The following is a 14,432-nucleotide window of genomic DNA, read 5'->3' as shown; positions in this document are numbered from 1 at the left end:
TCTCAGGCCGATAAGTCCAAATCTTTCTCTTTGCAATGATGGGTCCACAGACATGTCTGGACAAGCTGCTTTCTCAGAGATTCCCCGCCCTCATCATTAAGATAGGGCAGTAACCCCCACCCGGCCCCAAGTGCTCAGTTACTACTCTCAATAAACTGTCATGGCTGTTGTTATAACTAAAAGGCCAGAGAAGGCACCAAAACTGAGCAGCATTTGCTTCTGAGTGGCAGGGCTGCATGAGTGACTTTTTTCCCTCCTATTTTTCTGTATTTTCTAAATTATATACAATGACCATTTTACTTTCATCATTTGGAAAGAAAAAAAAAAGAAAATTTTCTCCAAAAAAAAAAAAAAATCTAACAGAAAAATGAGATTATGTGTGTGGAAGGGCCTAGACAGTGCCTGGGAGGACATTATTAATAGAAGTTTCCTCCTGCAGGCTAAGTTTGAATAAATAAGATTGGGTAGAAAAAAAAGAGTGGTATTTGTGAAGATGTAATAATGCTTTTTTGCTCTTTGATAAAGCAAATTCCACAAAAGTGAGTATTCAAATGCTGTGGCACAAACGAAGGGAAATGTTTACAGAAGTTTAGAGGAAGAGGGCTCCCTGGCTGGAGCAGAAGGCAAAAAAATATAGGGAAGAGGGTGGAAGCAAGCTAAGGTCCACTTACAAGTGAATAGAGAAACACAATGCACTGTATACATCCGATGGAATATTACTCAGCCTTAAAAAGGGCATCAGCTACAGTATGGGGTAAGCTAGCAGACATTAGACTAAATGAAATAAGCCAGTGACAAAAGAGCAACTACCATATGATTTCACTTCTCTAAGGTCTCTACAGTAGGGAAATTCATAGAGACAGCAAGTCGAATGGTGTTTGCCAGGGACTGGAGGGGGAAGGAATGGGGAGTTAGTGTTTGATCAGTATGAGTTTCTGTTTCGCCAGATGAAAAGCATTGTGGGGTCATATTGTAGTGATGGTTGCACAACAGCATGAGTATCCTTCATGCTATGTAACTGTACACTTAAAAATGGTTTATATTATGTGTGTTTTACCACAACTTTTTAAAATATAGAGAGAAAAACAGGATCGGACCCAGAGGGAGGAGTGGGTCAGGGGGTTGAAGCAAGTTGCTGATCCCCTGTGGTTGAGGGTGACTGGCTGAAGAGATGACAGGTGGAGGAGAAGGTCCCGGGAGTGTGGCAGAGGGAGAGACAGCTGCAGAGTGGCTCCCTGTCCTGTGAACACTGTCCCCTGGGGTTGCTACCTCCTACCTGCATTTGGGAGGCTGGCCCCAGTGGGTTCAGGGAAAAGAGACTCAGAGGCAGCCATGTCAATGCCTGAAGGGATCCGAGCTCACAAACCCAGAGTTTGGAGTGTGAGAAATCAGGACCCAGAGTTTGTGTATTGTAAATAAATGAGGCAGAGAAAGAGCCCCGGGCACTGGGCACTGATCCTCCAGGGGAGTAAGGAAGAGGGATGCACTGAGCATCAGTTCCATGGAGAAGAGATTCTGAGATCCCTGTCCCGAGGGAATTGGGAAGTGCGCTGGTTGACCCCCAGATAAAAGCATTCAGTTGTCCTGAAAGGAGGGGGGAGGTCACCTTGGCCCAAATGAAGACTAGCGCAATGCCTGGTACTTGGTAGGATAATAGCAACAGCAAGGACAATTTACTGAGCATTTACTGTCTGCCACAAGCACTGTTCCATGTGCCCCATTCATTCCCCGCAGCATCCCTATGCGTGAGAACTATCTCTATCCTCACTTTCCAAGGAGGAAGAACTCAGGCACAGATGGTCTGTAACCTGCATTCCCAAGGCCTGAAAAGCACACCGTCTGCCTCCAGTGAGTCTTTGCCTGCTTTCTGCTTTGCTGCCTCCCCTCGGCCCGCCCCGGCCCCAGCCCCCTCCTCACTTGAACTGGTGCTCCCGGGAACTGCGGATCTTGGAGGAGAACCGCTCGGCCAGCTTCTCCAGGCTGCGGGAGTACTCCAGCTCAATCTCAGCTTTCCGGCGGAAGAACTCCTGGAGGTCCTGGAGCAGCTGCAGCCGGGACTCGGACTGCTGCTCCAGGCATTTGAACTGCTCCACCAGCTGCGTGCGGATCTCTGTGGGCAGAGGCAAGGGGCAGCGGGCGTTAGGCTGTGGTGGGCACTGCGGCAGGACCCACCCGGCTGACCTAGGGCCCCTGGCGCAGGCACTGCGATTCCTGCAGCCCCGTCCCCACCACCATGCCCACCTCCCCCCCCCCCCCAGAGCCTCTCCGGGCATTGGCACAGAGATCTGGCACATGCTGGCTTTTGTCACATGGTCTAGCCCAATGTTTCCCCAAGTTGAATCATGGCATGTCACCACCACGGCTTTTGCCATGTCCATGTGCCGCCAGCATTATTTTTTCTTCCATGTGATCTAGTCAATTGGCTCGCTTTTCTTACTGAAATGAACATATTTGAAGTGAAGGGTTTTGTGTCACTATAGTGAAGGGAAAACCAGGACCAGGTGCCATCCTGCTACAAGAAAATGAATTCAACAAAAACAAAAAGGTTGTAAAATTCTATCTAGAGACTACTGCTTACCAGAGGCCCTGAGCCCAAGCTCCCTGCTCTCTATCAACAAAAGGAAAATGGGAGCGTGCAAGCTGCTAAAGACTTTCTCCAGATGCAGTCAGGGCTGAGAGAGGCTGAGAAGGGGATGCCGGGGGCTCTTGGGTTTCAGTGTTACTTAAGGCCACGTCTGTGTTCCACGCTAAATCACCTTGAGCTCCATGCATAAACATCTCAAGTACCCCTAGAGGAATGTCACCCACACTTCAGGAAATACTGACAGCAAACCAGGTCTGTGCAACCAGGGCAAAAGTTCAAAAGCTGGGGAGGTGGAGATAAAAATCACAGGCAAATCCCAATAACTACAGCCAACCTCATCTTAAAGCTCGTAGTGTTGTCACTGCTGTTGTCACTGCTGCTGTCACTGCTGCTGTCCCTCTGCTTTAACTCCTTCCCGGCCATCCCACAACCTGCAACACATCAGTCTCCCCAAAGCATTCTGCTCACACCAGCTCCCTGCTCAAAACACTCCACAGCCCCTTTCTGCCTGAGTATTAAGCCCAACTCCTTAGCATGGAATTCAAGGCCATCCACCACACAGCCACAAATTTCATTTGTCGGGATTTACCCCCAGTAGACTCTCGAAACCATTCAAACTAGTCCTTGAAATGTCCAATCCCACCTGCATAAATGGGCACCTGTCTGAAGTGACACCCAACACCATCTTAGCATCCTTCAGAGAAGTGGTCTTCACAGGGGGCAGTCCTACCCTGGGGTACACAAAGGCTTCCCCAGGGGTATGCAGGCAGGAAAAATACAACGGAATCAGTTGAAGATCCTGTTTCCATTCCCCACTCTTCCCTGCTCTGCCTAACAATGTGTCTCAGTCTAGATGGCATGACTGCTCTCCTTCCCCACCTCCCTCTTCATATTGGTCCTTCTGCTTGGCAGGAGAAAGACTAACTTCTTCATCCAGAATCTGACCATGGTGTAGTGCCCCTAAATGTCGAGATATCTGGGTGCCAAAAAAATTTGACAATTTAGAATGTTGGTGTTAGCAGATCTTCCTTTGGGATCCTGAACCCTTGCTACTCCAAGTGTGGTCTGTGCACCTGCAGCAGCATCACCAGCGGGCTCATTAGCAAAGCAGAATCTCAGACCCCAACCCAGAATTTCTGAATCAGTTTCTGCATTTTTAGCAAGATCGCCAGATGGTCCAATGTACCTTAAAGTATGAGAAGCACTGCCATCAACCACCCCCATCCATCTCTTATGAGAAGCATTTCCCACACTATCTTACTTTTATGTTTAGTAATTGTTTATCAGATGTGTAAATACCAATATTATTTTGATGAACTCTGTATGTGATCAATGTAATGATATATCAATCCAGAAGAAAGATACTTAAGAGTTCTATGGGCAAAGGAAAAACTCTCAATGTCTATTTCAGTTTACATACGTGTTTTAGATCAAAAGAAGTATGATAGAGTAATCAATAAAAGTTTCAAGTATAAAAGATATCAAGTTAAAGTTCTGTGAAAGAAATAGAAGGGAATTATGAGTTCAAGAAAGTAAAGAAAGGCACAATATAAAATTTCTGACGGGGCAGCTGGGTGGCTCAGTCAGTTAAGCGTCTGCATTCAGCTCAGGTCATGATCCCGGGGTCCTGGGATCGAGTCCCCACATTGGGCTCCCTGTTCAGCGGGGAGCCTGCTTCTCCCTCTGCCTGCCACTCCCCCTGCTTGTGCTCTCTGGCTCGCTCTCTCTCTCTCTCTCGCTGTCAAATAAATAAAATCTTTTAAAAAATAAAATTTCTGATTTATTTGGATAATTTTTGATGGATGGTGGTGGATACCAATGTGTTATGGTATTTATCCTGTGATCTGTCAATTCTCCAAACAAATCCAGTTTTTATGTCCACCAAAAGATATATAAAAGAATACTTATAGTAGCTTTATAACCAAATACTAGAAACAACCCAAAATGTCCATTAAGAGTAGACAAGATTTTTTAAAATCTGAAATTGGCACCCAATGGAATACTATACAACAATAAGAGGCGATGAACTCCTGTCACCTGCAGCAATATGCTTGACTCTCACAGACCTTGCGTTGCTTAAAAGAAGGCAGAACGAATGAGATCATGCAAAACTAGTTTATGACGATGGAGGTCAGAGAAATGGTCACTGTTGGGGAGGGGCTGACTGGAAGGGGGCACAAGAGGTGCCTTCTGGAAAACTGAAGATAGACTACACCTCAGATTGGGTGGCAGGTACACTGGCAAAAAAAGAATTGAGTTGCGGGACGCCCGGGTGGCTCAGTCGGTTAAGCATCTGCCTTTGGTTCAGGTCATAATCCCAGGGTCCTGGGATGGAGTCCCTCGTCAGGCTCCTTGCTCAGCAGAGAGCCTACTTCTCCCCCTGCCTGCTGCTCCCCCTGCTTGTGCTCTCTCTCTCTCCCTCTCTGACAAATAAGTAAATAAAATCTTTTTAAAAAATTGAGTTGCATACTGGAGATCTGTGCATTCTACTCTATATAAGTGATCCTGCAATAAAAAGGCAAAATAAAAAAACTGCTGTTATTTTGCTTCCATTTGATACATTTAAGAGAGTAGTGTAATTTTATTCCACAAGGTCAATATTTACAATATGGCAGAAATGATATCCTTTGTAACTACTTAAACTTATAATGAAACATTTCAGATGTCAAGTTAAAATGTATGAGGCAAGACAGTTTTTTCCCCTGAGTTCACTGAGAGGGTAGGCAAGCAAAAAAGTTTAAAACCTGCTTTAGAGCCCATGTCAAGTACTGTTCCTCCCAGGGAGTCCTGGACTGCTTGGCCCTCCCTGCCCTACTCTGAACTCCCATGGTACTTCTAGTTTGTGTCTGACTGCCTCCCTCCATGTTTCAATTCTTTCATGAACGTGTGTCATATCCACCTTAGCTCCTCAAATGAAATTTAAGCTCTGAAGGTAGATTTCCCTCCCAAACGTAATAGATCATCAGGAGATCAATATCTGTACAGCAAATTACTATTTATCTTTACCAAGTGCTTTTACCCAAAGATATTAAGTGGTGTGATTATGGGAGTCTCACTAGACACAAACATACACACAAATACCACACACACACACCACACAACACATATACACACAGCACACCATACACACACACACACACACATATACAACATGACGTTATTCTCCATTTTTACAGAGGAAGAAACCACAACTCTGTGTAAACTACAATCAGGAACTTGTCCAAGGTCACATTTTGCTCTCTGAACTGTAACAAGCTACACAGGTATGCCTATGACATGGCCAATGTGTTGAATTGGATCGAGATGCCATCACTCCCCAAAGGGCAAGCCCTACCATATCAACACATTGTTATAAAAATGCTTCCCAAATATTTTTCAAATTACTTTCAGACCATCTACTATTTGGGACTCAAAATAACCTTAGTAATAATCACTAGCACTTACGGAGTCCATCATTTGTTGCCGGCTCAGTACTGACTTCTCTACATATTTATCTCACATAATCTGTCCTGCGTAAGGCAGGTGCTACTTGCAGTCCCCACTTTCCCCCCATAGATGAGGAGGTGGAGTCTCAGAGGTAAGCAGCCTCTGTTCATAACAGCTGGTGTGTGGCAATTAATCTAGGAATCAAGCCCAAATCCCTCAGATGGCAGCAACGACCCTCCAGATACCTAACTAGACTGAGACCATATCATTTTATTAAAAGACTTTAATCCATCTGTATTCAACCTCCTGTATCCTTTTTGTAACAAGATGGTGGTCTAAAGAGAATTATTAATCAGAAATTCTGCAGCCACTGCTTTCCTACATTACAGGGCATCATCAGGAGCCAATGTTCTCTTATTTTAGAGCAAAAGCTCATAAATTACACTATGATGACAGGAGAGGATTTGGAAGGAGCAGAGAATCTCCCCCAATTCATACCACCAGCTGGAGCCTCCAGGCTGGGTCGTGCTTAGAACCTTCCAGTAGCTTGGACAGCTCAGAGTCAAATGCTTCTAGCAGGAAACAGTCCTGGCCGGATCTCCGACTGCAGCTTGCCGGTGCTCTGGAACCCTGAAAGGATTTGATTACCCATCTCGTTATTTCTAACTCCCTTCCAAGTTGCTCCTCCTTGGAGCTGGCACAGATTTGGGTTTTCTCCTTGAAGATTTCAAAGGAGTGACAAAAATAAAATAAAACAGAATTGCTCCCAAGGCTCAGACTCCATTCAGCAGATATTCCCCCCAGGGGGCGGTTCCAGCCACAGTACAGCACTGAGCAGCAGAAAAATTAAAAGCGGGTGGGGCAAGGAGGGAAGGGGTTTGGAAAGTCAGGAAAAGCTCTTTGCTGTCAGAACCTTGGAACTGCAGATGACCTCTCCAATCACCTAGTGCAGCTCCTGGTTTTACAGATAGAGGCAAGAGGCCCAAAGAAGGGGCAGAAGGAATTCTGACACCTGGACTCCTGAAGCACAGCTGTCCCGTGGCACTCTCTTGTTAAAATTCTCCATGGCTCCCTATTGCTTATAGAATCAAAGCCAAACTCCTCTGACATTCAAAGCCCAAGAATCTACAGCCTGCCTAACCATTTCCCATAAAGCTCCTACTCCTTCTCCTGCAACAGTCTCACCAAAGACCACTGTGGCTGTGCCAATGCCCCCACCCATGGCAACACTCAGGGCAACCAGCCTTAGGGGTGAACAAGTATCCCCACGCTCCCCACCCCACTTACTACTACAACCTCACGAGCAGAGGCAGCAGATCTTCAGGTTCAAGGTAATTAGAAATTATATTTTAAAAAAATTAATAGATTGTTTTTTAGAGAAGCTTTAGGTTTACAAAAAATTAACCAGAAAGTACAAAGAGTTCCCACAAACTCTCTCTCACTCACTCCCCAGCACAGTTTCTCCTATTATCAACATCTTGCATTGATTGGTGTGGTACATCTGTTACAACTGATGGACAAAACAAATATGTTACTATTAACGAAAGTCCAGAGGTTAGGTTAGGCTCTCTCTTGGAGCGTTACATTGCATGGGTTTGGACAAAGGCCAAATGTCATGTGGCTATCATTATGGTATCATACAGAGTATTTTCACTGCCCTAAAAATCCCCCATGTTCCACCTATTCCTCCCTCCTCTCTACAACCCCTGAAAACTACTCAGCTTTCTACTATCTCTTTAATTTTGCCTTTTCCAGAAAGTCATATAGTTGGAATCATACATTATGTACGCTTTGTAAGCTGGCTTCTTCTACTTAGCAATAAGCATTTAAAGTTCCTCCATGTCTTTTCATGGCTTGATAGCTCATTTCTTTTGATCACTGAATAAATACTCCATTGTATGGAATAATATTCACAGTTTATTTATCCATTTACTTCCTGAAAAACATCTTGATAGTTTCCAGTTTGGGGGAATTATTGATATTTTGTGCAAGCCAAATAAGTTTTCAACTCATTTGGAGAAATACTTTTTTGTTAACTAATAGACTATATTTAAAAGCAGTTTTAGGTTTACTGAAGAAAAAAAAAAGGAGTTCTATTTTTAGATAAGAAATACAAGACTTTAAAAAATTGGTAAAAAATTCAAAAGGTCGACAGGATATCAAAAGAGAAATCTCTCTCCCCCTATCACCAGCCACCTAGTCCCCTCTAATAAGGTAACCAACTTACCAGGTTCATGTGCATCATTTTAGAAATAATGGTGTATTTCAAATACATTATTTCCCCCATTTTTACACACATGACAGCATATCACTCACAGCGTCCGTACCTTACTTTTGTCTTTTCAGAATACATTGGGAAGGGGTGCGCGGGTGGCTCAGTTGGTTAACAGTCTGCCTTCAGCTCAGGTCATGATGCCGGATCCTGGGATCCCTCTCCCCCCTCTCCTCGCCCCCACTATGGGCCACAGAGTCTGCCTCTCCCTCTCCCTCTTCCCCTCCCCCTGCTCATGCTCTCTCTTTCTCTTTCAAATAAATGAATTTAAAAATCTTAAAAAAAAAAAGAATACATTGGAAAGATCTGATAAAGAACTTTATAAAGAACTTTATAAAGAACTTTATAAAGAACTTTATAAAGAACTTCCTCATTCCTTTTCACAGTACTATAGAATTCCACTGTAAAATTTAAAAATGTTAGCCAGTCCCCTTTTCAGGACCTTTAGTAACCCTTTACTAGCACCAAGGCCACCGGAATGGATAGACCCTACGCAGGCTTCATTTTGCACTTGTGCACATATAACATTTGTGTGACGGATTCTTCGCGTGGCAGTGCAGGAGCAAAAGGCACGTGCATGACAACTTCGCATGACTGTTTTGCATGACTGCTTTGCATGGCTATTTTGAGATTGTTAAATCAGCTTAATCTACAAGGGGGTCACAGGGACTATTTAAAAAACAGGCATGTTGGGATTTGCTTCGAAATAACCTTGGGTAGGGGGCTGGGGAGTAGCAGGCTTACAGGTAACACAAGATTGGCCTTGAGCTGATTGTTGAAGTTTAGCTGTGGTGATGAATATGAGGAAGAGGCTTGTTATACTATTCTCTCCACTTTGGTAATGTTTGAAACGTTCCATAATAAAAGAGGGGGGGAAAAGATAAAGAGAGAGAGAGAAGAAAGGCAAAGCCAGAAACTTGATACAAAGGCCGCAGCTCTGGTTAACAGGTCTGACCAGTTAGGAATGCCAACAACTTGTCCCCAGAGGCCTCTGCCCCCAGCTGGCATATGGGTTAGAAAGAGGGGTCAGAGTGTGACCTTAAGAGCAACTTTAAATGTAGCTTCCCAGGCCCCACTCAATCCTAATCCTTGGACTCTGTCCTGAAAACATGGTAACTTTTCTGACACCTCCTGGGATGGTGAGGCCCCACTTTCTCACAGCACATTCATCCTGAAAATCAAGATCGAGTGAGCATGTGCCCCCTCTAGTCCACAGAGGCAGCTGGCATACCCTCCCTGGTAGAGTTTCAGGAGCTAACAAGGAGGATGAACTGTATGGTATGTTACTGCCGACAGGGCCTCATCACATCTACGCACACACAATCCCACCTCATTATCACTGCATCCTATGAGCTGCTGCTACTATCATTCCTATTTCAGAGATGAAGCAATTGAGACTCAAGGAGTGGGAGTGATTTGCCCCAGGCTCACCCAGAAATTGGCAGAGTCAAGGCTCAAATCCAGAGTAAGGGGCAGACGGGAACCAAGATTATCCGATCTCCAGGTCAAGGTGGTCTCCCTGGGGGATCCAATGCCTCTCCTTTCAGGGATCATGTCCCGCTCCACCTCCTGTCTCCATCCCACACTCCATCTGTCATCCTGGTGCCATTCTCACAGGTCCTGGCTGTCACTGTATCCATCCCAGTGCATCCTGACCTTGACCTTAAGGAGGGAAACATCAACTTGGTAGCACAATGTAACAGGCTCTGGGTTTACCTGCCCAGGGGATTCAAATCCTGGCCCTGCCACACATTAAGCTGAGTAAACATGGGCATGTTTGTTTCATTTTCCTGCAACTCAGTTTCCTGTAAAATGGGGATGATAATAATCTATCTCATATTGTTGTTGTAAGAATGATAAATGATCATTCGAGAAAGCTCTTAGTTCAGTGCTCTGTTTTAGCACTGCCCTATCTAACACAGTGGCCACTAGCCATATGTGGCTATTTAAATTTGATTAAAATAAAAAATTTATTTCTTAGTTGCACTTGCCACATTTCAAGTGCTTAAAAGCACGTATGGCTGGTGGCTACCATACTGGACAGAGCAAAATATTTCCCAGCACTGCAGAAACTTCTAATGGGTAGCACTGGATTAGAGGCTTAATAAAAGCTCAAATTAGCTATGATTATCATTTATTATTATTGCTTTCTGTGGCCAGCCCAAGAGCCAGCATCCTGAAAGAGTCCACTGCCATCCAATTCCAGCCTTAGGGGAGGGAGGTGGTGTGGCAGAGGGAGTGGAGAGACCCACAGAGCCTGGACTCCAGCCGCTGTCACAAGTTGGAATATTGTCTCTGCCAGACATGCACTGGGAGGTCTTGGGCAGGCAAGTCATTTTCTCTGAGCTGCTTTCCCATCTGCAAAAGGCAGGTAATTATGCTCACCCTGCAGGGGTGCTGCGAGGGTCAGACTAGAAATGTGTGTGATGTGCCAGGCACCCAGGAGACCCTCAGCCAACAGCCTCCACAGAGGGGTGGCACAGCCTCACAGGCTTTGGGGACATGGGAAGCGTTTGGGGACAGCCAGCCTGTGCATAAACCTGGTTTTCTCCACTACGTAGACGTCACTTCATCTCCCTGAGTCTGTTTTCTCATCTATAAAATGGGGAATAGTAATACCTTCCTCTCAGGTTTGTCAAGAGAGACGGTGTGCATATAAAGTACCTGCCGTGCTGCCTGGTGCACAGCAGCTAAGCAATAAATGGCAGGAATGAGCCATCACTTCTGCTGTAGCCACGCAGACAGAGCATGGGGCACACTGGGCACTAGGCTAGGTGTTCCCCTAGCCCGTCTCACACCCTCCAAACACAACCCCGCCAAGAAGGCTGTATCATCCCTGGGCACCATCCCTGGGCCCACTCAGCACTGGGTTCCCTCCTCCTCCTCGCCCTCTGCACAAGCCTGGGCCTGGCACAAAAAGGCTCCTTTGGCCCAGTACGGGCATCGCTCCCCCACCCTTCTCCCAGCTTCCAATTTGAGAAGAGGCGGCTTGTCATAGGTGCTCCGAGGTGCCCCTGAGGGCACCTGGGCTCTGCACCGCACCATGCTGGAGAGCACCAGCTGCTCGGCCAGTCCCAGCCACCACGCGCTGTTTCCCGGCAACCACGCTGGAAGGCCCCTGATATGTGTGCCACCCTGCCCGCCTGTGCTGCAGGAGGAGCTGGCTGGGTGGGTGATAGGGAACTAGCTCCTTGGTCCACCCTCTATGCAGACACGAACCAGTTCCTGGCACTTTGTATTGTCTCCCTCTTTGGGCCAGGGACCCCTACCAAAGACATTAGTCGGTCCTGTATTAACCTTGACCAAGCCCATTCACATCCATCATGGCTTCTGACCACGGAAGGCTCCGCGAGGGGCTGGGTATCACACCATAAGTGAGGAAACTGAGGCCCAAGAGAAGGGAAAGGACCTGCCTGAATCACAGGATTCGAAGCTCTACTCCCACCAATCACAGAGAATTATCCCAGTAATAGAACTGTTTCTCAAATCTTTTCACCATTTCAGCCCTAAATCAGTTGCAAGCTGGGTGATGCAATGCCAAGAGCTGGATCTGGGATCAGACTTGCTAAGTTCAGAGACTGGCCTTGAAGCTTGCTAGCTATGTGACCTTCAGCAAGTCACTAACCTCTCTGGGCCATGACTTTACCATCTCCAAAATGGGGGGAATAACTAGATAATTACTGTACTGAGTGCTTCCCATGAATTGTCTCCTTATTCAGGCAAAGCAGTGAATATTATGCTACAGCCTTGGGAGTAACTACTCCTGTTACCTGATTTTGCAGAGCAGGATACTAAGGCACAGAGAAGTAAAGTGATGTGCCCAATTTCACCGAGACATTAAGGAGTCTTTTGGCTCCAAATCTATATCACTTGCCAGGGATGTCTCCTGAGCACTTGCCATACATACTGCATACCAAGTCAGGCAAATTCTAACACTTTGTCTTCAGCCATCTACTATTCGTCAGAGCAGTGAAAGCCAGGCTTAGCAAAGATAATCAAAGAACATCAACTCCTGAGGCTTCCTTGAAGCAAATTACATCTGCTTCCAGCATTCTTGGAGGCTGACGGAACACAAAAGCTGGGCGAAATGATTGGCATCTCCCCCTCCTCCTCTCACCACCACTCCCTCCCCCCAAAAAGGAAGCACAGTATATAGGCTAGTGTTTTGAAAAACTAACAGTTATTTAATAATGGTGATGATAATGCTGTCAACCAGTAAAATCTTCCTCTAAGTAAGAGGAAACAGTATGGTCCAAACACACTAGGAATTAGCATTAGATATACATCCATGGCTGAAGAGATGGGAAATAGGAGATTCCCACTTCCCACTGTGGTCCAAAGGCAGAGACCCAGCTCAGAAGCCTCCTGACCACCTTTACCTGGATTGCTAAACCAGTTCCCTCAATCAGAAACTGGACAGGAGAGTAGGTGGGAGAGAGGCTTCCCCACAGCATCTGTGCCATCTCTAAATAATAGCCATTCCCATCTCCGGAAGAAGTCAGACAGAAGTTGCCTCCCTGCCTTCCAGATGTTCAAGCAAAGAATGTTCAGAATAAGGCCATGCCTCCTCCTACCAGAAGCTCCGAGTTAAAGTGGGCCGTGATCAATTTCAACATGAGATTAATATTCACGACTTTGCTGCCCAATGGTCCCTGAAGGCTCAGATGCATTTAAATGGGAAGAAATCAGGATTCATTAATGCTGAATTTCCAGCTGCGTCCTCTGACCGAGAATGCTTCTTTTTGTTTTCAATCCTACCCTGCTTCTAGAACTAAAATAGAAGAGCTGGGGGCCAACCTGGAAACATCCGAGTGTTTCCCAAACGTCAGAGCCATCTTCACAATGTGTCCTCTCTAAAAACCATTCATCCTATATTTATTCCATGTATTTCTTTAAACCACCTTGCTTTTTACATGGGATACTTTATAGTACTGCCATCAATAGAAAAACCTGAATCACTCATCATTAATGGGAAGTATCTGTAAAAATAAGTACAATGGACACAAAATAATGTTATTTAATTCTACCTAGCTTCTGTTACCTGAGACCTGCTTTCTTTTTGATAAAAGGAGTTTGGCAAGTATTCAAAGAAGTGTCAAAGGCATGCTAGCATGTAAGGGAGACTTTCCTCCTTAAGGTAATCAGAAGGGTTGAAGGAGAATTAAAAAGAAAATAACTGTTTATTTCTGTGAGTCATTGCTATTTAGTTTTGTCCCTGTGAACCACCCAAAATCATCCTACATATATACCAACAGTGGTGCTCTGTCTTTACTCCAGAAAATGGTGGTTGGTCCAACCCCTTAATTCACAGTGGACTCAAAGAACGAGAGCCTCACCCAGTGTGGTGCCAGAACGTGGGTCTCCCAGCTGCTTGGCCAGGGCTCAGCTATTTTGATGACACTTCTTCCTACGCAAGTCCTTTCTCTCCTGTTGTGATGAAAGGCAGATAGCACAGCGCCAGTGCTTGCCACCCAGTTGGCTTCTCAAGAGCACTTTTACAAGAATCAATTAACCGGTCAAATGGAGTGATGTATCTGGTAGGCTGAATAATGATCCCTAAAAGATATGCGGCTCCTAAACCACGGAAACTGTGAATGTTACCCTAAAAGGCTGAAGAGGACCGTGCAGAGGTGATTAAGGACCTCAAGATGAGGAGACGATCCTGGATTACCCAGGTAGACCCTAACTGCAATCACACGTGTCCTTTTGGAGACAGAAAGGAGGAGACTGGCATAGACAGAGACTGAGGTTGGTTCTCCCCTAGAGTCTCTGGAAGGAGTACTTGGGGCTCTCCCAACATCTTAATTTTGGCCCAGTGAAACAGAATTCTGACCTGAGAACTATGGCTCAGGAGCTGTGAGAGAATTAATGAGAGTTGTTTTAAGTCACCACGTTTGTAGTCACTTGTTACAGCAGCCATAGGAAACTGATACAATATACAGCACACCACTTTGAAAGCTCTAAATAATGACAGAATATGGTCTAAGCACTGAATGATACAGCAAGTTCGGATGACAAGAAGAAGAGGGACCTGATGAAGGAGGAGAGCTGGGGCAGGACTCGCAGGATCTGTACAAGCAGGGAGGGAGAGGAGGACATTGTGCAAACAATTGTGTAAACAACTGTGTAAACAAGCATTTACTGGTTGCC

At 45.6% G+C, this 14,432-nt stretch overlaps 1 protein-coding gene across 4 annotated transcripts in view; it reads right to left on the bottom strand.

The window, feature by feature from the left end:
• Window positions 1-14,432, bottom strand: part of SRGAP3 (SLIT-ROBO Rho GTPase activating protein 3) — a 332,469-nt gene that overhangs the window by 124,504 nt on the left and 193,533 nt on the right. For all 4 annotated transcript variants that reach the window (XM_045808138.2, XM_087866833.1, XM_087866834.1 and 1 more), the window contains one exon: window positions 1,918-2,110. Coding sequence is in view for 2 of the 4 variants with exons in the window: in XM_087866834.1 (XP_087722960.1) it covers window positions 1,918-2,110 (193 nt within the window). In the remaining 2 variants the exon portion in view is untranslated. The remainder of the gene's footprint in view (window positions 1-1,917; window positions 2,111-14,432) is intronic.

Source organism: Ursus americanus, chromosome 14, assembly GCF_024610735.1.
Source record: "Ursus americanus isolate L20-20 chromosome 14, mUrsAme1.1.p, whole genome shotgun sequence".
In the NCBI taxonomy this organism is placed as follows: domain Eukaryota; kingdom Metazoa; phylum Chordata; class Mammalia; order Carnivora; family Ursidae; genus Ursus; species Ursus americanus.
The sequence above is the reverse complement of the archived record's forward strand: the minus strand, read 5'-3'. Positions and strand labels throughout refer to the sequence as shown.